Below are 21,772 nucleotides of genomic sequence, written 5' to 3'. Positions count from 1 at the left end.
TCCTTAAGGAGCTGTTTTTTATAGGAATGTTTTGTATAGTTTTCTTTTTAATATCTGTAGAAGGGAGTGGCAGCTCAGTGAAGTATCTTGCTAGAAATGTGAATGTGTAAAGTACAGATTCGTGCACAAAGCCATACCACATCAAGCAGCTGTAAAAAAGTGTACCAGTGGCAGGGCTGGGAAAAGGGTGCTGTAGGTGTGTGCATTTAACAGTGCTTTTCTCAGGAGCTGCTTGAACTGAAATGGATCATTTTTCCTCATTTTTTCTCAAATGGGCAAAGCTGTTAAAGTTGCTCAAGCAGTGATGCCCCACTCTAATCTGCCATTCACTTGCAGCCTGTAATTTCTTGTGTTGTCCTTCTTCCTCCACTGGTCAAGCAAGGTTGGTTTGGGATAAAGTCCTGTGTGCAGCATGGTATGTTGCTATAGCACAATAGTAGGGCTTTATGGGGTGACACTCCTGCAGTGTCAGTTAAATTCATGAAAGGTATTATTTTGCCCTTTGTACAGTCACTAAAATGTTAAGTTCTTAATAGGAATGTAGCAAAGAGTTTTCTGGCCTGTATGTGTTCAGAACAGTTATGTTGATACCAACAAGAGAACTTGCCTTGGTGAATATTGTGATTTTCTTCATAATAAAAATAATTCTAATAAGATCAATTACTTTTTCTAAAATGGCAGGTAAAGGGTGAAGAAAGGCAGAGAATCTCATGGCTTCTGCTGGTCTTCTCTTTTCTGATAAGTGTTTGGCTGTTGACTTAGCTAGAACATTGGCCCTGTGATAGGCCTTCATTATCAGCTTAGCAACCATCTCAACAAGAAGAACACGTGAACTCTTATCAACCTCAGTACATGGATAGGTCTCAAGTTGGCACTAGGCAAGTGCGGTAACAGACCTTGTTATCTCCTCAAATGAGTGAGGCAAATCTTGTAGAGAACCGTGCAGTGCAGAACTGAAGCGCTGACCTTTATTACCTGTTTAATTGCCAGTTTAGCGAGTATGAGATCAGTGTGATGCTCTCATTGGTTTCTGTTGCACAATGGCTAAGTAAAAGTCTTGTGTGGAGTTCTTGATGGAAACCAGATCATCTGTCAAAGAAGATATATCTGTCAAGACCTGGGGTATTATACAGTAACAATTCTCTTCTCGTTGAGCTAGGTACAGTATTTTGAAGATGAAGGTGACATCTGAACTACTTCTCACAGTGTCTGATGTTTCTAAAACTTCACTTCTTTCCCTGAGGTGTCAATTCCAATACTGCTTTTACCACCCTTTGTTCTTTGAAAGGTCATTATACTGCTCAAATAGACATCACCAATTGCTTCCACTTAGCTGTTAATTCCCTAGTTATGCCTGAAAGGAACATTTAAAAAGAAAATTTCCCTATAACTGGCTGATGTGCAAGAATCAAATCTCTTTCAAACTGGGTGGGTTTTGTTTAGGATTTTTTTGCTTGCAGTCTGAGGAATATTTTCTCTGGGAATGAAATCCAGGCCACTTAGCTTCTCTGGTATGGACTCTGACAGCTAACAACCAACCCTGTGCTCTAACTGTGACTTGAGTTCAGCGGTTGGTCGTTAATAAATGAGCCAGCAGTGCTGCATGCTACCATCTTAATGAGACAGTAAATTACCCGATGTTCTTTACTGTTCATGAACTACTCCTTAATCTGTTTTTCTTCTTCTCTAATGTGTTTTTCAGCTTTTCTCTTAACCATGTTTTTTAAATGTCCTGAGATGAATGCTAATGTATATTAACACTTAAACTGCAAGCACTCCTCTTTATTTGTAGACTAATGTAAGGACATCTGCAATTTGGACATTTCCCCACATGCCTTGCTTCTGGGAAGGCCACAGTCATCTGCCAGGCACTTAGATTTCAATCCAGCCAGAACGTTCTTAAGATTCCTCAGTTTGATATCCCTTTTCTGGTGTTATCAAGGACGGCTCTTGGCTTCTCTGTGATACCAAATGCTGTCAGACCACATTGAAATGATTCTTAATGCCTCAGGAAGAAAACATGAATCACCTTGGGGTGTCAGGTGGCTGAATGGATCAAGCTTTAAAAAGTTTAATCTGTTGTAGGAGGATGTGCCTTTTAAAATGTATTAAAAGAACAATTTAATGTAATTTGAAGGTAAGTTTGTATGTGAGCAGGTAAGAATTGTTATCATCATTATTATTGTAAGTATTTCTAAACAGCTTTGAGCAGAGAATGTGCCCATTAGGGTTACCCTATGACTGTTAACTTTGACAATGTCCTAGCGATTCCTGCCCTGCTCTGGCTGCGTCCAGACTCTCCCTGAAGGCACCTACAGCAGCCCTCCTTATCCGAGTCTCCTCGCAGACATACCCCGAAGCATTAGGCAGCATGTTCGAAGCCAGCTCTTCACCAAATGAAGGTGGGTAGATACTCGCCATTCTGTTTCAGCGGTCTTAGTATCTAGAGGCGTTTTTTTTTCTAATTATTATTTTTAGGAACCTGTTAATGTGACTCTGTCCGTTGTAAGTATTGGCGACACTGAGCGGTTGGTGCAGGACTGACAGGGCAGCTCACGACTGACAACTGCTGGTGTACACGAGAGCTGCCCGGAGACCTCCCCAAACCGTAGGCAAGCTTTAACAGAGCACGAACTGGCAGAAGACAAAGAGAACTGACTGAATAAGCCAGGTATCTCTTTCACTTTAGTGAGGTGCTAGTATGTGGCTCTTCTTTTACACAGGCTGGATCTGAGGTCTGAGTGAATTGGGTGCGATTCTGTGAATCAGAGCTGGGTTGAGTTCACCTTCATGGAGGGAGTACTCTAAATAACCACACCATCAGAAGAGGGATAGAGCTGTGGTGCGAAAGAAAAGCAAGGAACATAAGAAGAGGAACTCTTCTCAGGCATGCCTTTCTTGGGAAGCTGAGGTAATGCAAAACAGTTTTAAGGTAGTTAAGAGGCTGGATATGACTTCAGGGTACATGCCTTAAGGGCATCATGTGCAGTTTGGAACTAAGAAGCAAGTAGCAGTGATGAGCTGGAAGGAATAATTGCAATCCTAATAACTGCTTAGAGGACTAACTGTAATTGCTAATTACACAGAGCAATCACCCACAGTTGTCATGGCCTGTGAGTTGTCAAAGATCTGGAAATTCAGGTGGATTCTTTCTTTCTCCTCCAGTAAAGAATAGCAACTGTGAACAGTGAATCCAAACAGAAAAACCATATGTGAGAGCTTCTAATCTGCTTGTCTTGATAACGTCACTAAACATTTGCATAGGCTGCAGAGACTCCATCACTTCCCTTTGATAATCATCTAATATGCTAACAGCCAACATGCTTCCATTTGGAAGCGAGTGCCTCCAGGAATGGCAGATACTAAACACCAGAGCTGACACCCCGTAGTAGTTTGCGATCCCAGCTGCTTATGAGACTGACATTTGTGAGAGAGGAAGGATTCATTTCATTGCATCTGAACTTCCTGATGTGGCCTGACCCGAGCTGAGGACACCACCCCTTTCTGCCTGCACAGCCTCCCCAGTCCATTAGTAACCTAGTTTGAAATGTAATGGGAAGGAGGTACAGAGCCAAGTAAATGTTTAACTTGATTATGCTCATCAGCAGCAGTAATCTATTCACACAGAAGCATCCCCAGTGCTAGTGATGTGCTATTTTTTAAGGCTGTCCTGCCTGTGAGTTACTAAATGCTCGAAGTTATTTAGAAGCTTCATTTGTAATAAATCCCACAAGCAGTGATGGGCATTTAACTTCTTAATGATTTGCAATAGTTTTCATGGTGTGGGACAGCTAACACATCTGTAGCTTTTCAGTGAGTGTCCTTCAGTTTAACAGCTTATGGGTCTAAAATTACCTTGGATTTTTCCTTCCAGCAGAATTTGGGGTTACCCATGAGTCATTTCCAGCTAGCCTCTAGCTGATATGTTGCAATTCTGCAGGCAAGACAAGAACTGCTAGGATGTTGTCACAGGCTCCCTCAAAACAGTACTCTGGAAGGGTTTGGCAAACCCTGATGTTTTCATCCATTTCTAGCAGTGTTAAAACACACTGTGAAGAATGGATTCACTTATGGAGAATGGATTCGCTTACGGGAGATGCATAAATCTCTCACAGTCCCTTTTCTTAGCATGCAAAAAGGTGGCATCCTATGTTGTGGCTGTTACTACAGGTGGTCAGCAAATCCCCCAGAGGGGTTCTGCTGGTCTCAACAACCTGCACGACATCCTCAGCAGCTTGGGCTCGTGTCCAAAGGCCCCACGGGAGGGATTTGCACCCGCAGCCGGATGCCTCAGCTCTGCCAGTGTCTGTGGGATGCTGGAGCAACACACATGGAGCAAGTTCCTGGCGCTGAAGGAGTGAGGCTGACAGAAGCTGAGTGAGTCTTGTTTGTAAAACAGACCTGAAAGGTGCCCAGTCCTGGCCTGAGAATAAACCAGTACATTTAGACTGAGGAAGGAAGCTGAGTCCTTGGACTTGTTCAGCCCCTTTTTATTCCTACAGACGCTGCCATCAGCCTTCTTCACTGGGAGACCTGTGTGAAGTGATTGAGCTCAAAGTGTACCTTGGCAAGGACCCAAGCACACAGGGTTCATATTTAGACCTGTCACCTCACTGTGCGTTCGGATGACCCAAAGGCCTTTGAGGTCCTTCTGCCTCTGCAACGGGCCACAGACAACTTTTCCCAGTGGCCTCTGTATGTATTTGGTCCTTCCTGCTTAAAAGTATTTTAAAAGAGCAACCCCTTAGAAAAGTCCATCTGCAGCAGTGGGGTTTGAGCATGAAGGTGAGTGAAAAGAGACAAGACTGTTTCATGCTCTCTCAGACACACAGAACATGTAGAGGGAGGGTAGTATTCCCAGGGGGTCAAACTTGAGTGTTGTTCTGAAGGCTGCAGCAGGCTGGGGACATGCATGGCTGATCAGAACTGCCTCACAACCACTTTTGGAACTGGGGAGTGTGCTGGGCTGGTTGGGGTGAGCATCAGAGCACAGGCAATGGGATGCCCAAGGACCTGTTCAGGATAAGGGACACTGGGAATAGAAGGCAGCTCTGACAGTCACTAAGTCCAGTCCTAAGGGTGTGGGAACCCCTTCCCTGTGCTGTCAATCAAATCCAAGCTGGTGCCTCACACACGTGAATGCCCTTCCTGAGGGAGAGGGTCCTGGGGGGGAGGAATGTCCCATTTCCACAACCAAACTGCAGCCCCACTGTTATTTCTTCCCAGTGTCATGTTGGCATGTGAGCCGATCAAAATCCCTGGGCTCACATCCTTCCCAGAAATGCCAGTCAAAACCCAAGCAGCTATTCACCCAAAGTACCAATTTTGTAGTCCTCTGTGTGTCTATAATCTATTTACCAGCATTCCTACTTCAGTATGTGCCTGTTAATAAGATTAGTAATTAAAAAGCTTGATAGGAATTGGCAAGCATAGCTCCTCCGCCTTTCCCTCCCCTCCAAGCCGGGCTGGCGTGGAGTCTGAGGCAGGGCTGGCAGAGTACCTGGAGGAGTGAAGGCAGGAGGGCTTGGCTGGAACCTCTGCCTGCAAGCAGGCAATGGAGAAATCCCGGCCACTATGGGACAATCCCGTGCAGTTTGTTTTTGCCTGCATTTCCTACGCTGTGGGGCTGGGAAATGTGTGGAGGTTTCCATACTTATGTCAGATGTACGGAGGAGGTGAGTGTGGTTTATGTTTCTTGATTCCCTTCAGGCAGAGTGTGGCAAGCTTTAAATCCCAAAGGATGTTGTCTGTGCTAACACCCTGTCCACTCGGCAGGGTCCAGGGCAGAGTAGGAGGTCAGGCTTTTTGTTGGTGTGTAATCTCTTCTATTGCTGCTTTGTTTTACCTGTTATCTAGCATAAGAGATGTAGCCCAACACAGCAACACTCGTTTCCTAGAACTGCAATGAAACAGCAGGAAGGCCCATGTTTTCTAAAAGGATGGAGATAGAATGAGAGATGTAGGTCCACATGGTATTAATTTCTTATTTCCTTGCCCCATTGAACCACCCTGAAGGCATCAGAAACTAGTTCAGTCCCTTGTAGCTTTACATATGGGCACTTGGAGGATATTGGGAAGGGGAGATGCTTACACTAATTTAATCTAAGGAACAGGTTTATCATTTTGAGTTTCTGTCATGAATGTGTTGTCTTTTATACAAAGCCTTAATTTAGGAAGTGATAAGTTGGCTGCAAATCTGCCTTGAACTTGGCTGAAACTCCTTAATCAACAGGAGTTCCGCAGCTAATGCCTCCTGGGAAGCTTTGAAAACAAGGGGTAATTTTGTTTTTGGGCTCTAAAAGAAAAGCTCTTTGGAAGTTTGTCTTTCTCCTAGCTCCAGGCTGAAGAGAGATGATATCTGTATCATACACCAGCCAGAGATGTTCTTCCTTAGAAATCAAAAGTCAGTTAATTAGATTAATTAAACACCAACACTAATAACCTCTTCTAGTATACAGCTACCACTGGTTCATGCTCATGTTTTGAAGAATCCTTATAAAAAGCCTTTCTTTATAAGACATTCCAGTTATCTACTGCTTCTCGCACTGCATCTGTTGCCACAGTGTTGGACCCATCTCAGTTGTGCATTAAGTGACATGATGAGCATCTGCTCATTTGCTTTTGGTCTGCTTCTGCCTTTTCTTCCTTTCAGGAGGAAGCACACTGAGATGTTTAAGTGCTTTTTGCTTGTTTTGTGCTTGTTTTGTTGGCTCGTAGCTTCCTTCTAAGTGCACATGTGGTGGTAGGAGTTGGTTCATTCTGAGTTTTGAAAAGCCAGCACTGGGGCTGCATCAGAGCTGCTCTGTGGGATCTGGTCAGGAAAAGCCAGGTAATACAGTGGGTAAAGTTACAGTAGAAGCGAGATGCTACAGTGGATGAAGCTTTCTTAGATGGTTCAGATAGCAGAAATGATAAACATGATGCAATCCCAGCTGTATTATTCCTCTACATAGATGCTTTTGAGGGTAAAGACTTCATGTCTCACAATGAAGTCCACCACAGATCTTAAAATGCAAGTGTTTCTGTACACAATCAAACTGCACGTGATGGGTTCACCAGCAGCCTGGCATGGCAGACATGCTGGGGGACAGCAAAACTCAGGCACTGGGGGGCTTTGCATGGTTTGGGCTTTGCATGGTTTAGGCTTTGCATGGTTTAGGCTTAGCAGCCATCAGGAGTGGTGGAAAGTCTCTGATGTAACCAAAACTGGGGCCACTTGATTAACCTGGAAAAAAAAAAAAGGTTAAATAAATCCAATTATTTTCTGAAAAGCATGTTTTTGTAGGGATAGATCCTCCTCTATTTTTATCCTCCCTGGTTAAATTTCCCAGGGGAGAGGCAGCTCTCTCTACTGTAAAGCCAAAGCTCCTGACAGCAGGCTTTGCTTTTCTTGTTTTTCACTGCCCTCTTAAAAAGGATTCCAGGCATCAGGACAAAACATCGTTTCAGGAGCTTAAAAGCTGGCTATGCCTGGCACTGGGCTTAGGGAGGATGCCAGCAACTGCTTGTTTGGCATCTTCCTTGCAGAAAAGCACAGAGCCAGTCCCTGTCCTGCCCAGCAGAGCAATAGGCCCCTTTATCTCTGGTGATACTCAAAGAGGGTATATTTGCAGACTTTACAACCTCCTGTCTTTCTGTTCATCAGCAGATTGCCTCCTCCTCATTGCTGCCCTCCGGAGAGCTTGGCCTGAGCAGAGTTCAAACCTCATAGGTGCAGTTAGTCTGTCGATAAGCAGGCTAGGCCAGGCTGAAACAGGATGGGTTTGCAGCACGGTGGGTGCTCAGCAGTGCTCAGCTCTCAGCAAGGAAGCTCCTGGGCACCAGGCGGGATGCTGAGCAGTGTTCAAGGCCAGGTTGGACAGGGCTTGCAGCAACCTGCTCTAGTGGAAGGTGTCCCTGCCCATGGCAGGGGGTTGGAACTGAATGAGCTTTAAGGTCCTTTCCAACCCAAACCAGTCTGGCATTCTGTATCTGCATGCAAAGGGAGTGCAGGGCAAAGCGCAGGGAGTTCAACCTGAGCACTCCTAGAGGCAGGGAGACTTTGGGGTGAAGAACAAGTGCCTGAAGGCTCTTCTTGCAAGGTGGCAAAGCCAGCGCTGAACATGTGGCAACACTGCTAGGAGGGCGGAAGAACCTTCACAAAGGGCCTAACTCTGACTCCCCCCATGGTACATGGCAAAACTCCCTTTGGTGGCTGCCGGGGTTGCTCGCACCCAGCCAGGACAGAGGGGCTGTGCAAGCTCTTAACCCTCTGACAGCTCCTTTGCAGCAAAGGAAGTTATCTAACAGACTAACAAAGGGGTTGTTAATAACGAGAGAGCCAGGAGGTGGGAAATTAATTCCCAGAATAAACCCGATTATTGCTCGTTTATTTCCAGTTCTTTGCCTCAGTCGCTGCCTGGCGTTCATTCCTCCGCGGCGCTGCACAGAGCCCATGGCCAGGAATGTTAATGCCACAGATTAAATCCTAAATAAGAGATGTTTACGTCAATATTTTTGGCTGGCTGTAAGCAGGGAAGCAGGAAAGCCTCCATGAAAATCCTGGGTTTGCCTCAGTCAGCAGCTCAAGGACAAGGATTTCTATTCTTTCCCAGCTAAAGCGCATCCTGATGGCCAGGCAGGAAGGTCCTTTCTGCTCCCTTGCCACCAACCTGCCCATTCCTGCTGCTTCTCTTCCACAGGAGCATCCCTGTGGCTCTCCGTGCAGGTGAAGCAGGGATGAGCAGACTTAGGGTGGGAGAAGGCTGTGTGCCTGCTCCCGCAGGTGGGACCGTGGAGGGAAAGCCTTCACCCCTTTGCTGGTGCTTATGGGCTCAGCATGGGGAGGGGGTGAGGGTGTTTTGGGTTTGTTTTGGGGGTTTGGGTTGGTTTAGGGTGTTTTTTAAGCCAGGACGGACACCAGTGTGTTACTCAAACCTCTCCATTCCACATGGACTTCGCTGTTACTTTTCCATTGAGTGCTTTGGCTGCAGGATGCCACACACAAAGTAAATCTTTCCCTCGCCCTCTTTCTCTCATTATCTTTTACAAGGGTTGGCTGGCAGTTAGTTACCCTTTAACAGCCCCAGCCCCCAGCATTGCTCAAAGCAAAGCATTTGGGCAGTGCTGCCACTCACACTTTAACAGCAGAAACCCCAGCTCTGCCAAGGGCCTGTGGAACATTCCCCATACCCAGCGCCCACCGGCATGTGGGACACCACCGATGGGATGTCCCTCAGAGCTGGGCCGTTCCCTCCATACACATGGTGCATGGGCAGAAGCCATCCCCAGCCAGCTCCTAACAGTGTGATCTGACCACCAAAGGTGATGGTGTTATTCTGCCTTCATTTCCTGAGTGCCATCTGTTGGGTTCTCCCTGCAGGTGGCTTCCTGATCCCCTATTTCATCATGCTGATCGCCGAGGGGATGCCGCTGCTCTACTTGGAGCTGGCCGTGGGGCAGCGCATGCGGCAGGGCAGTATCGGTGCCTGGAAAATCATAAGCCCCTACCTCTGCGGTGTTGGTATGTTCTCAGTTTTCATTGTGAGTCGTAAGTGCATGGGGCACACGGGTGAGTTTTGAACGCAGAGCTTTGGCTTTCAGAGAGAAACCAGGCGGGAGCTGGGGTTTTACTGGGTCTCAGCAGGCTAGGCAAAGCGTTTCTCCACACGCCTCCTGCCACACGTTTCTCCTGTCCCTTGCGGGGCACTGGGGCCAGACCCCAACTCACTGCACAGGGTCCCTGCACTCAGAGGTGTGAGTCCCACTGCCCTCAACCACAGTGTGAAGGCCAGCGCTGAACCCAGCCCCTGGGGCTGCCTGCACTGGGCTTTGAGCCCAACATGATAAAACTGTGCCTTGATTTCCTACCGTTGTCTCTCATTTACTGATCATAGAGTCAACCAGGTTGGAATAGACCTTTAAGCTCATCCAGTCCAACCGTTGCCCAGCACTGCCAAGGCCACCACTAACCCATGGCACTGAGGGCCTCGGCTACACGGGGTGTGAGCACTTGCAGGGACAGTGACTCCAGCACTGCCCTGAGCAGCCTGTTCCAATGCCTGAGCACCCTCTGGGGAAGGAATTGTTCCTCATCTCCAGTCTAAACCTCCCCCGGTGCAGCTTGAGGCCATTTCCTCTTGTCCTGTCACTTGTTCCTTGGGAGCAGAGACCGACCCCCCCTCACTGCAACCTCCTGTCAGGCAGTTGTAGAGAGCGGTAAGGTCCCCCCTGAGCCTTCTCTTCTCCAGACTAACCCCCCAGGTCCCTCAGCCGTTCCTCATCACACTTGTGCTCCAGGCCCTGCACCAGCTCCATTGCCCTTCTCTGGCCCCACTCCAGCACCTCAATGTCTCTCCTGTAGTCCACTCAGCTACATTAGTATGTTATCAAATTACCCTGATAACCCAAGCTATCATTAATTTGCTTAAACGCACATTTTTAAGGCTATATTGAATATTCACCCCGGAGGGGCTAAAGTGTAAAATCCAGGGCAGGATGGCTCTGAGGGGAGGAGGAGGCAGCTGCAGCAGTGGAGGCATGCCCTATGCACAGGAAAATGTGGCCCCTCGGCCACTGTTAGGGGGCCCTGGGTGTTTTGGGGTATTGACATTGACCAAGCACCTTCCTCCATGCCCACAGGTGTTGCCAGCGTCGTCGTCTCCTTCTTCCTCTCCATGTACTACAATGTGATAAATGCCTGGGCCTTCTGGTACCTCTTCCACTCTTTCCAGGTGAGTGGGTTCCTGGTAGCACGGCTTGGCCTTGACATGGCCACAGAGGGTCATGGTGGCTTTGCATCGGTGCTGGCTGTTGCATGGCACCATTGTCAGCTGGGAATGGGGGGCCCAAAAGCTCCAGAAACCTGCCCAGAGCTTCTCTGGAGGGAAAAATGAGGCCATGGTGTCCCCTTCCAGGGGCTCCCAGGGGCGCTGGAGTGTCTTCTCCTCACCATGAAATGCAGGTCAAGGACAGTCCCATAATGGCTTGTTCGCATGTGCCTTGGTCGCCATGGCATCCTGCACCCTGGGATGGGTATGTCTGAAGGCAGGGGAGACGGTTGACCCTGGGGAAGAGAGTCATTCCCAGGTTAGAGGGTCAGAGAGGCTCAGTCCTCAGGGAGAGGGTCTGGTCATCCCCAGGGAAGAGGGTCAGAGCAGGCCTGTCCTTGGGGAGAAGCATAGAATCAGCCAGGTTGGAAAAGACCTTTAGGATCATCCAGTCCAACCGTTGCCCAGCACTGCCAAGGCCACCCCTAACCCATGGCACTGAGGGCCTCGTCTACACGGCGTGTGAGCACTTGCAGGGACGGTGACTCCAGCACTGCCCTGGGCAGCCTGTTCCAATGCCTGAGCACCCTCTGGGGAAGGAATTGTTCCTCAGCTCCAGTCTAAACCTGCCCTGGCGCAGCTTGAGGCCGTTTCCTCTTGTCCTGTCACTTGTTCCTTGGGAGCAGAGACCGACCCCACCTCACTGCAACCTCCTGTCAGGCAGCTGTAGAGAGCGATAAGGTCCCCCCTGAGCCTTCTCTTCTCCAGACTAAACCCCCCAGGTCCCTCAGCCGTTCCTCATCACACTTGTGCTCCAGGCCCTGCAGCAGCTCCATTGCCCTTCTCTGGCCCTGCTCCAGCACCTCAATGTCTCTCCTGTAGAGGGTCATCCCCAGCCCCAGGCAGCCCAATGTGGAGACAAGCAAGCCCTGGGCAGAAAGCCACCCTCACTTTCATCCCCGCTGGCACCCTGGCTCTCCCTGTGTGCTGACAGCAGGAACTCTTCCTCCCTCTCCCTCCCTCCCAGGACCCCCTGCCATGGGCTACCTGCCCCCTGAACAGCAACCGCACCGGCTACGATGAGGAGTGCGAGAAGACATCGTCCACCCAGTACTTCTGGTACCGGCAGACCCTGAACATCTCCCCGTCACTGGAGGCCAGCGGGAGCGTGCAGTGGGAGCAGGCGCTCTGCCTGACACTAGCCTGGCTCGTGGTCTACCTCTGCATCCTCCGCGGCACCGCGTCCACTGGCAAGGTGAGAGCTGGGCACAGCCCTGCCAAGCCCGAGAGGGACTCTTCGTCAGGGACTGTAGCAATAGGACAAGGGGTGATGGGTTCAAACTGAAACAGGGGAAGTTCAGGTTAGATCTAAGGCAGAAGTTCTTCCCTGTGAGAGTGCTGAGGCGCTGGCACAGGGTGCCCAGAGAAGCTGTGGCTGCCCCATCCCTGGCAGTGTTCAAGGCCAGGTTGGACACAGGGGCTTGGAGCAAACTGCTCTAGTGTGAGGTGTCCCTGCCCATGGCAGGGGGTTGGAACTGGATGCGCTTTAAGGTCCTTTCCGACCCAAACCAGCCTGGGATTCTATGACATGGGGCGGATAAATGAGTGCCAAAAGGCAGCGGCCATGGCTGCTATTACTTGGGCTTATAGCATCTCCCTCAGCCCTGCTGCCTCTGGCGCTCTGTTAAGGTGCAACTGAAAAAGGTTCAACCAAAACACTGAGTGATATTGATAAAAATAACCCAGAAAAGCCCTTTGAATGCAGCCATCTCTGCTCCAAACCCAGCCACTGGGCTGCTGGCCCTGCAGAAAGCCATCTGCCACAGCAGAGCTGTGTCTTTGCCTCACCAGGAAGTGCAGGTCAAGGCCAGCCCCGTCATGACTTGCTCACATGTGGCCTTGGTGGCCACGGTGTCCTGCACCCTGGGATGGTCTGTCTGAAGGCAGAGGAGAAGGTTGGCCCTGGGGGAGAGGGTCGGGGAGGGTCAGAGCAGAGCTGCAGTAGGAAACATCTATTCCTCAGTCTTTGCAACACGAAGAAGACATCTACCAGGCATTTTCAGTCACTTTTTATTCACAGCAGAAGTTATGAGGAAGGGGGGCCAGGAAAGCAATGTCCCAGCTGAGCCTGCACTAAGCAGCAAGCTGAGGGCTGTAATCCCCAAATTGTCTTAGCCAAACACAGAAACCAAGAGCCTGTAAACTCAGAGTAACCTCTGAAACCTGCTGCAGCTCTGGGCCAAAACAGAGAGAAATAGTCAAGGAGCATTGAAACAGCATCACGAAGGCAGGGGGCTACCCCTGCCTCCCTTCTGCAGGAACAGCAGCGGGTTTGGGCAGTTAGTTTTAATGTGTTTCAGTTAGTTTTTATGTATGTTTCTGGGTGAGCCACTGGGGCACATCCCAGCAAAGAGAAGGTGACTGGATTCTCTCTTTTTTGTTTTGCAAGTGGCTTTTTCCAATGTGGAGATTGAACATTTAGATTCAAATTCAGGGATTTGAAGTCAATGGAAGGATTTAATTCCACCCCCATCTGGGTTACATGAAGTTAAAATCTTTTTCACATCTGAATTAAAATAGTTTCATTCAGATTTGATTTTGACCTTCTATGAGGTCTGCTCACCTTCCTCTTAGAGCAGATGATGGATGCGCTTTGCCTAATAAGTTCTTGATAGACAGCTGCAAACGGGTGTTACTCCACTAAATGCTGCAGAACTGAGTTTGTAAATGCTGCAAGTATTTCAGATTCTGTTTTTATTGTTCCAGTCAATGAGAAGACCCTGGGAACAGAAACAGGTCTTTATTATTAATAAAAACTTGTTTTCCTAAAGTCTAAACCTAAAGTTAGATTTGTCTGAAAATATTTCTTTAAAGATTAACACAAGACACCAAACACAGTAATGGAAATTATTTCTGTAAAGTAGGTGAGACTGACCATAGCAGATGAGCTCTGTCTTATGTATTCTTTAGACCAAGGTATTTCTCCTCCTTCCCCCAGGTCGTCTATGTAACAGCCTCTTTGCCATACTGCGTTCTCATCATATACCTCATCAGAGGATTAACCCTTCATGGAGCTGTGAACGGGCTCATCTACATGTTCACACCAAAGGTACAGAGAAACCATACTGAATTTGTCAGGAAATGTTATTAGTTACCAAACGTAGGGTTTTTTAAAAGGTGGTGCTGCTGCTTGTGCTTGTATTGAATGTTTGCAGCAGTCAGCTGGAAACCAGCAGGTCAGGCAGCTGGAAACCTTGAATGGGAATGGCTGGAGGCTGTTCTGCCACAGTGCCCATAAGCTGCTGGCTTTCTTCTGCCCAAAAAGACCTGCCCGTCAACATAAGGAAGAAGCTCTTCCCTGTGAGGGTGCTGAGGCACTGGCACAGGGTGCCCAGAGAAGTGGTAAATGCTCCATCGCTGGCAGTGTTCAAGGCCAGGTTGGACAGAGCCTCGGGTGACATGGTCTAGTGTGAGGTGTCCCTGTCCATGGCAGGGGGTTGGAGCTGGATGACCTTAAGATCCTTTCCAACCCAAACCCTTCTATAACTGTATGATTCTATAACCTGTAGTGGATTACTGTCAGACCGAGCAGTAACCCTGCCCCAAACCTCACCTCTGGGCTAAAAGGGGCACAGGAAGGGACCCGTCCCCATCCCTGCAGGCTGGAAGGGGCAAGCTTCACAGAGGAATAAAGAGCTTCATGCTCCCGCTCTGCACATCTACCTTTGCAGCTGGAGCAGCTGTCAAACCCCAAGGCGTGGATCAGCGCTGCCACACAGATCTTCTTCTCGCTGGGGCTGGGCTTCGGCAGCCTCATCGCCTTCGCCAGCTACAACGAGTCCAGCAACAACTGTGAGCGGCACGCCGTCATCGTCTCGCTCATCAACAGCACCACCTCCATCTTCGCCAGCATCGTCACCTTCTCCATCTACGGCTTCAAGGCAACCTTTAACTACGAGAGCTGTCTGAACAAGTAAGTGCCTGGCATTCCGCTTGTTTTCCACCCCAAGCTGGGCAAGGGGAAGGGAAGAGGGGAGGTAAATATATAATAGCTTGGAGTGCTGCCAGCGCTGCCCCGAGAGCACACCTCATACTGCTCTAATAAAGATAATGGTGTTATTTAGAGTGATGAAGGCTGAGATGAAAGGTCAGAGACAGCTTGACTTTTGACACCTGGGTGCTGGCATGGGCCAGGTCAAGAGGGTGAGTTTGTGTTGCGGACCTGAGTGTTTAGGATCACTGAAAGAATCACTGTCAGAGACATTAATAGATCTTAATAGAAATTTCCAAGTATGTGATTCAACAGAACTCGATGGCAAGGTCCACTCTGTTACACACAAAATGAGATCATGTCTGGGTTTGTAATGATTTATACAGGATTGAAGTGATTTGTACAGAGTGGAATTGAAATAATGTGTATAGAAACCAAAGGTACAAAGGAATAAGGGAGACCTTCCTGTTGAGTCACAAGCTTCAGACTAGACCCCCTTGCTTTGGCTGGATTTAGACTGAGCCTCAGACTTGGTCAATGGTTTATGTCTAAGGGGTGACAAATGCAATTTAATAGAAGTTTGTGTTGTTAAAATGAATCACAAGATTTCTAAAACTCTTGAGTATTGAAGCTAATGTACATGCACTTACACTTAAGTATCTAACACAACGCACTAGGATGGAGATATGTGGATATATAGATGTATAGACATATATACACATACATATGTTAAAAATTTCCCTTGGGTGCAGTGACAAGTAATATTACTAATATTACTATATTATTACTAATAATATACTCATGTCAGCTTTCTCAGCACTCTCAAGGGGCAAAAGGTTGAGGGTCAGTGAGCAGCAGTAATGGCCCAAGCAGATAATCCTCCTATTTTGTAAACTTTGAGGGTTTGGGGGCTCTGAGAGGTGTCCCACAGTCTAGATGAGCTCAAAGGGGCTCTCTTGGCACCACTGTTTATAGAGGGTGAGATGATTTGCTTTAGTCAGCGTAAATTTACATCCTGGTATCGTGTCTTTGTTGGGAATGATTTACCATCTCCAAAGAGCTGATATGATAAGGGAGTACCCAGACCTTCCTGTTATCTGCATGGTCCTTCCTATCTTTGCTAGGTGATTAGAGTTAATGGTAGGGGGATGCCCAGACATCCAACTCCCATGCATTTATGCAAAGGCTAACAGGAATTCTTAGGGAAGCAGAGGGGTCCGGGAGAGAGCCAGAGGGACGGAGCACCCCAGTTTGTCTGGGCACAGTTTACCTGGTGCTGGTATGTGCTCTGGGAGGGGGCTGTGGGCTGATTAATAAAACACAGAGATGCTCAGATCCCTCCTTTAAGGTTAAGCCCTGTGGCAGGAGCTCAGCCTCCTTGGTAGCGATGCTCTGGAGGGGCCCAGAGCCTGCAGGATCATGCACTGAAGCAGCAAGCTCTCATGCAGTGCCTGGCACAGCAGCAATTACGCTTTTATTCCTATTTTTATGGCTTTCAATCTATCTGCTGATGAGAGAGGAAAGCAAGCTGCTGATCTCTGCTCGCTGCCAAAAGGCTCGTTAATTTGATGGGGTGTGGACCTGAGAGCACAGGGGAAGATCAGCACCCAAAATACCTGCCTGGGAGCAGGAGTGTGCGTGCAGGAGCTGCTCCCTCTGAAGCAGAGATGAACACAAGGTCACCTATGTCCCAACACGATGCTCCCACCCAGGGAGACTGGAGCCCAGGGGCTGGCAGAGCATCCCGTTGTGATGGGGCTCATGGAAAAGGGGATGTAAAACCAACCTCAGTTTTATCCCTTGGCCTGAAAGCCAGGATTAAATTCCCGTAATCTTTCCCAGGGTGATCCTGCTGCTGATGAACACTTTCGACCTGGAGGAAGGCTCTTTGACAGCGGACAACCTCAGCGAGATGAAAGACTACCTCATGGCCACGCACCCACAGGAATATGCCCAGTTATCACCACAGCTGAAGAACTGCAGCCTGGAAGCTGAACTAGATACGGTGAGTCAGGTCACCCTCTGCTTTCCTCACACCCAGCCCAGGCAGCCCCACGTGAGGCCGGGGGCTGCGGTTGGGCTCATTCCCACACCTCGGCATGGGATGGGATGGGACAGGGGTCACTGGCTCAGCCCAGCAAGGGGCTCACTTGGGTCATTAGCAATGGAGCTGGGTGTCAGTGCTGTCCTGCTGGCTGTGGCTGAGGGACAGGGCAGGACATGAGGGTTTGGGGTGGATGCTGAGAGCAGCGTGACACCATTTCCATGCAGTGTGATTAAACCAGCGCAGATCTCATCTGGCTCTGCTGTGCAAAACCACCACCACAGGTGGATTTTGCTGTGGCAGAGGGTTAGTTCCTATGTCCTTCATGGAGCTGAGGAGCTGCCGTTAACTCACTTCTTGCCCCCTTCTCACCATCAGGCTGTCCAGGGGACAGGGCTGGCATTTATCGTCTATTCCGAAGCCATCAAGAACATGGAGGTGCCCCAGCTGTACTCTGTGCTCTACTTCGTCATGCTGCTGATGCTGGGCATCGGGAGCATGCTGGGAAACACGGCTGCTATCCTCACACCACTCACCGACAGCAGGGCCATTGCCACCCGCTTCCCCAAGGAGGTCATCTCAGGTGAGTGCCCCCCATGTCACAGCGTAGGCCACCAGCGAGGGCACAGCTTTGCTGTCCCACTGCCGTTGAGGGCTCCTCTTTGACATCAGGTGGAGCAGGGAGTATCAAACATGCTGCCCAGCCTGTACAGCACCTCCCCTCAGGAGCTCTCAAAGCACAGTGCCCAGGGCAATCATGGCTGTGTGTTTGCAGGCTTCCCAACACACCCCAGCTCCTTCACATGGGTGTCTACTGACCAGTGGCACTCAAAGGGCCAGGACAAGTGCCAAGACACCTGCAGTGAGTGACTGAGAGTCACATCTCCAGTTTCCGAACTGTGAACCACCTCAGTCTTTGGCCAAAAGTGATACACGCTCCCATTCAGGCATGGAAATCAGTTGTCCCAGCTGAAAACCTGTTTTAGCAGGATGCCCAGCAGTAACAGCAGGTGCTGCACACACAGAGAATCACAGAATGGTTTGGGTTGGAAAAGACCTTAAGATCATCCAGTTCCAACCCGCTGCCACACCTCACAGGGAAAAACTTCTTTAGATCTAACCTGAACTTCCCCTGTTTCAGTTTGAACCCATCACCCCTTGTCCTATCATCGTGCTGTGACTGCAGGTCTGAGGAGCAGCAGTTTAAGGATACACCAGCAGAGTCACACAGAGACAGGTCTTTTCCAAAGGGAAAAAAATAATCTCTTTCTCCTCTGAGAAAGCTGCTTCCCAACAGGAATCAGCAGAAATCCCACGAGCTTTTGGTTTTCCAGGTGTAACAGCAGGGTCCCTGTTTGCTCCATGCAGGTGCTGTGTGTTTCATTAATTGTGTGATTGGCCTCATCTTCACCATGGAGGCTGGGAACTACTGGTTTGACATATTCAATGACTATGCAGCCACCCTCTCGCTGCTGCTCATTGTGCTGGTAGAAACCATCGCGGTGTGTTACATCTACGGGATAAGAAGGTAGGAAAGAGCTTGAACCCTCCTTTCTTCACAGTGGGATTAGCTGGGGGAGTGAATACAGAATAAACATACCTCCTTGGGTTAGATGTTTCTGCTACATGTGTTATCAGCAAGGTGATGGGGTCTCCCCTGCCCTGCAGACCCCTTCCAGCACCTTGAGTTCAGGGCTGTGTGGTGGCCAAGCTGTACGCACAGCTCCCTGCTCTTGTCTTTGGTCTCAAGGGCACCTCCTGCCAAAGGTGCTCCTCCTTTCACAGCAGTTCAGTGTAAGCACAGTTCTGGCAGCTCTGGTTTCAAAGATCCACAGATTTCCCAGGTCATCCCTTCTGGGTAGAAGCAAGATTCAGCACCAGGAAAGGTTTTAAGCAGCAGAGGTGTTTGTGCTCAGGGCACCTAAAGGAAAACGCTGTAGTATTTGCATTGTTTGCACACATACTGTGCTAGCAGACTGGCACCAACATTGGTATTCCAGCCTTGATGGGTTCAATGCCTTTGAGTTGGATCCAGGCTTCCTGTGTGATTTTAGGTACCATCCCCAGCATCTTCCTCAGGGACAGTCAAGTAACAGCAGTGAGAACAACTCAACTACACCAAGACCAGTAGTGTCTTCTCCACAGTACTGAAGCATCATTGCTTTTCTCCATGTCCTTACATGAGTAACGGTCTGAACTTACACTCCGGGACTTTTCCTACTGACCTATTTCTACTGACCTATAGCTACTCTTCCTCAGTTTGGGATCCTCTTGGAAGCCTTGCTCTCTTTTATTTGATTTCACCCTTACTTGTGAGCTAGTTCTTCAGACAATACCTCTCTGCTCGTTATTCTTCTGGTCAACTGTCCTCCCCTTTCCCATCTTACATACTTAATTCTGTAGGTGGTTTTGAAGTAACTCAGATCAAGGTATGAATTGAGCATATGCAGCTGTTCTCAAAAACATGGGTTTGTTGTTGGTTTCTTTTTAAATACAGATTTGAGAAGGATCTTTACACCATGATTGGACGCAAACCCAACTGGTATTGGAAACTTATGTGGGCTTTTGCCAGTCCTTTGCTAATTATAAGCCTATTTATATTTTACCTCACCGACTATATCCTCACGGGAACGCTGCAATACCAAGCATGGGATGCAACACAGGTAAAACAGTTTTGGGTTAGGGGTTGTTTTTAAACCTCCCTTAATTCCTGCAGGGAACTAAGCCTATATTGTTCTACACCAAACTGCCTTCTGAAGGCTTGAAGCTGGAGTCGAGGCCATGCCTTAATGTTGTGGAAAGGTAACGCAGGGAAAATGTGACCTAGTGCAATGGGTCTGTAAAATGCATTAATTTCCCTCTTAATTCTTAATTGACCCCTTCAAACAGTAACATTTTATTCATGTTGAAGACCCAAATACCATCTTAAAAATATAAACGGAAAAATTATGTTCAAAGTATAGTATTTTGAACAAAATTAGTGGTATTTTAACAGACCTGAGCTACTGCTGGAATAAATAATAATAATTTATACTAATTATTATTATTATTTCCATAATTTCCATACACATTTTTCTTCACAAAACTAACTTTTGTACAAGTTCTTCCCTGTGAGGGTGCTGAGGCGCTGGCACAGGGTGCCCAGAGAAGCTGTGGCTGCCCCATCCCTGGCAGTGTTCAAGGCCAGGCTGGACACAGGGGCTTGGAGCAACCTGCTCTAGTGTGAGGTGTCCCTGCCCATGGCAGGGGGTTGGAACTGGACGATCTTAAGGTCCTTTCCAACCCAAACCAGTCTGGGATTCTATGAATGCTGAGCTGTGTATTTATCACAGTGAATTACAACTGGATAAGTAATCACTGTTTTCATAATCTTTTCTGGTAATGTTCCTAGGGCACAGAAACAAATTAGACACGTTTTCCTGGGACCTGTGGCAGTCCTGGCCTGGTGACTGGGTGTCAGCATGAGCCCACAGGCTCCAGGAGAGGAACACAGAGCCCTGACAGAGGTCAGGGCCAAGCCACCTCATTAAGAAAAATCAATCAAGCCCAAATCTGCTCTTTCCCAAAGCTTGTATAAGTTAAGTTTTCTTCAGTATTTTTGTCAGTAGCTCGAGTTTTGTTAATTTTAAGCTTGTAGGGTTGGACAAAGAAAAGTACTGAGGGCAGCACTGGTCTGTACGGCCTGCAAATGCTTCTTGGATGTCCTGTTTTCATATGCATTCACAGCTTTGCTCCAGGACACTGAAAACAACCCCAAATCCAACTCTGCTTCTCTCCCTTGCAGGGGCAGCTGGTGACAAAGGACTACCCAGGCCATGCCCTGGCCGTGATCGGGCTGCTGGTGGCAGCATCCACCATGTGCATCCCCCTGGGGGCACTAGTAACGTTTATAAGGAAGAGACTGAAGAGGGAAAGCGTTTCAACCACTGCCTGAACGCCCACAGCTGGATTTGGGAAGACCTTAACCCCCGTCGCCAGTGGATGGGCACTTCGGGAAGACAGCAGCAACCATTATTTGTAGCAGCTATTTCTAGAGTTGAGAATCGTGGGTGCTATATTGACCAAAAAGTGCTCTTAGGAGGTTCCACAATGGTTTGGAAAAAAAGAGCTCTTCTTTAACAAGATGAAGCTTTTAAAAAGGCCTTTGTGAGAGAGGGGAAAACACAAGAGCAGCTCACAAAATGCTAGCACAAATTAACCAGCACATCAACCCATTACACAAGGTTAGGTAGTTGTTTCCCTCTGTTGTAGCACTGCCTATGGGGAAACATGAGCGACCAACTAAGCATGTTTCTGCACCAAAGTACCAGCAAAGACCCTTACCATCCCAGAAAGCCACTCCTAAGCATGCATGTTATTTGGAATGACATGTTTTTCTCGTCAACAGATGAAACTGTTGAAGTCTTGCAATGTGAATGTGACAATCCCTTTCCTCCAAGGGCGAAGTCAGCAGGATGGTATTGGAGATAAACGTGGCTAAAACTGCTGCTTCGATACTTGTGTCGAGCAAAGCAGTTTATATGTACATATATACACATATATATACATACACATCCATGAGCTGCAGTTCTCTTGCCCCCAGAAGTAGTAAACTTCCAATTCCAGTATGTAATTGTGCGCTGTGCTGTACTTTGTATTTTCTAGGGATGCACTTTAAGTACACTGGAAGAAATCTGTGCTAAAGCTGCTTTACAAGCCCCACCAAACAAAAGCAGGCCATAGGATTAGCTTTGACAATGTTCATGTCCAGATATATTCTAATCATGAGCTGTAACAATCCAGCGGTTCCACAGAACTGGTCCATTTCCCTATGTGAACATTTTATAAAGAAAGCAACATGTTTAAATTGTAAGCTTCATGTAATAAAAACCCAGTAAAATTATAGCTATGAACTTTAAAGAGGTCACTCTGAAGAACAACATTAGAGACACATTCATGGGCTGCGGGTTCTTAATATAGTGTCTTAACCATGTAACCATTAGAGGATGG

At 48.2% G+C, this 21,772-nt stretch overlaps 1 protein-coding gene across 1 annotated transcript; it reads left to right on the top strand.

Annotated features, from left to right (window-relative positions):
* The first annotated feature begins 5,531 nt into the window (after positions 1-5,531).
* SLC6A20 (solute carrier family 6 member 20) lies at positions 5,532-20,805 on the top strand. The gene is made up of 11 exons (XM_030512028.1): positions 5,532-5,675; positions 9,362-9,502; positions 10,621-10,712; positions 11,776-12,003; positions 13,747-13,857; positions 14,480-14,721; positions 16,582-16,744; positions 17,162-17,366; positions 18,152-18,311; positions 19,281-19,446; positions 20,568-20,805. The coding sequence occupies exons 1-11, from the start codon at positions 5,555-5,557 to the stop codon at positions 20,715-20,717; spliced, it is 1,779 nt and encodes a 592-aa protein (XP_030367888.1). The 5' UTR covers positions 5,532-5,554; the 3' UTR covers positions 20,718-20,805.
* Positions 20,806-21,772: the final 967 nt, after the last annotated feature.

This window comes from Strigops habroptila, chromosome 1 (genome assembly GCF_004027225.2).
Source record: "Strigops habroptila isolate Jane chromosome 1, bStrHab1.2.pri, whole genome shotgun sequence".
In the NCBI taxonomy this organism is placed as follows: domain Eukaryota; kingdom Metazoa; phylum Chordata; class Aves; order Psittaciformes; family Psittacidae; genus Strigops; species Strigops habroptila.
Note: the sequence above shows the minus strand (reverse complement) of the source record. Positions and strands in the feature narration are given on the sequence as shown.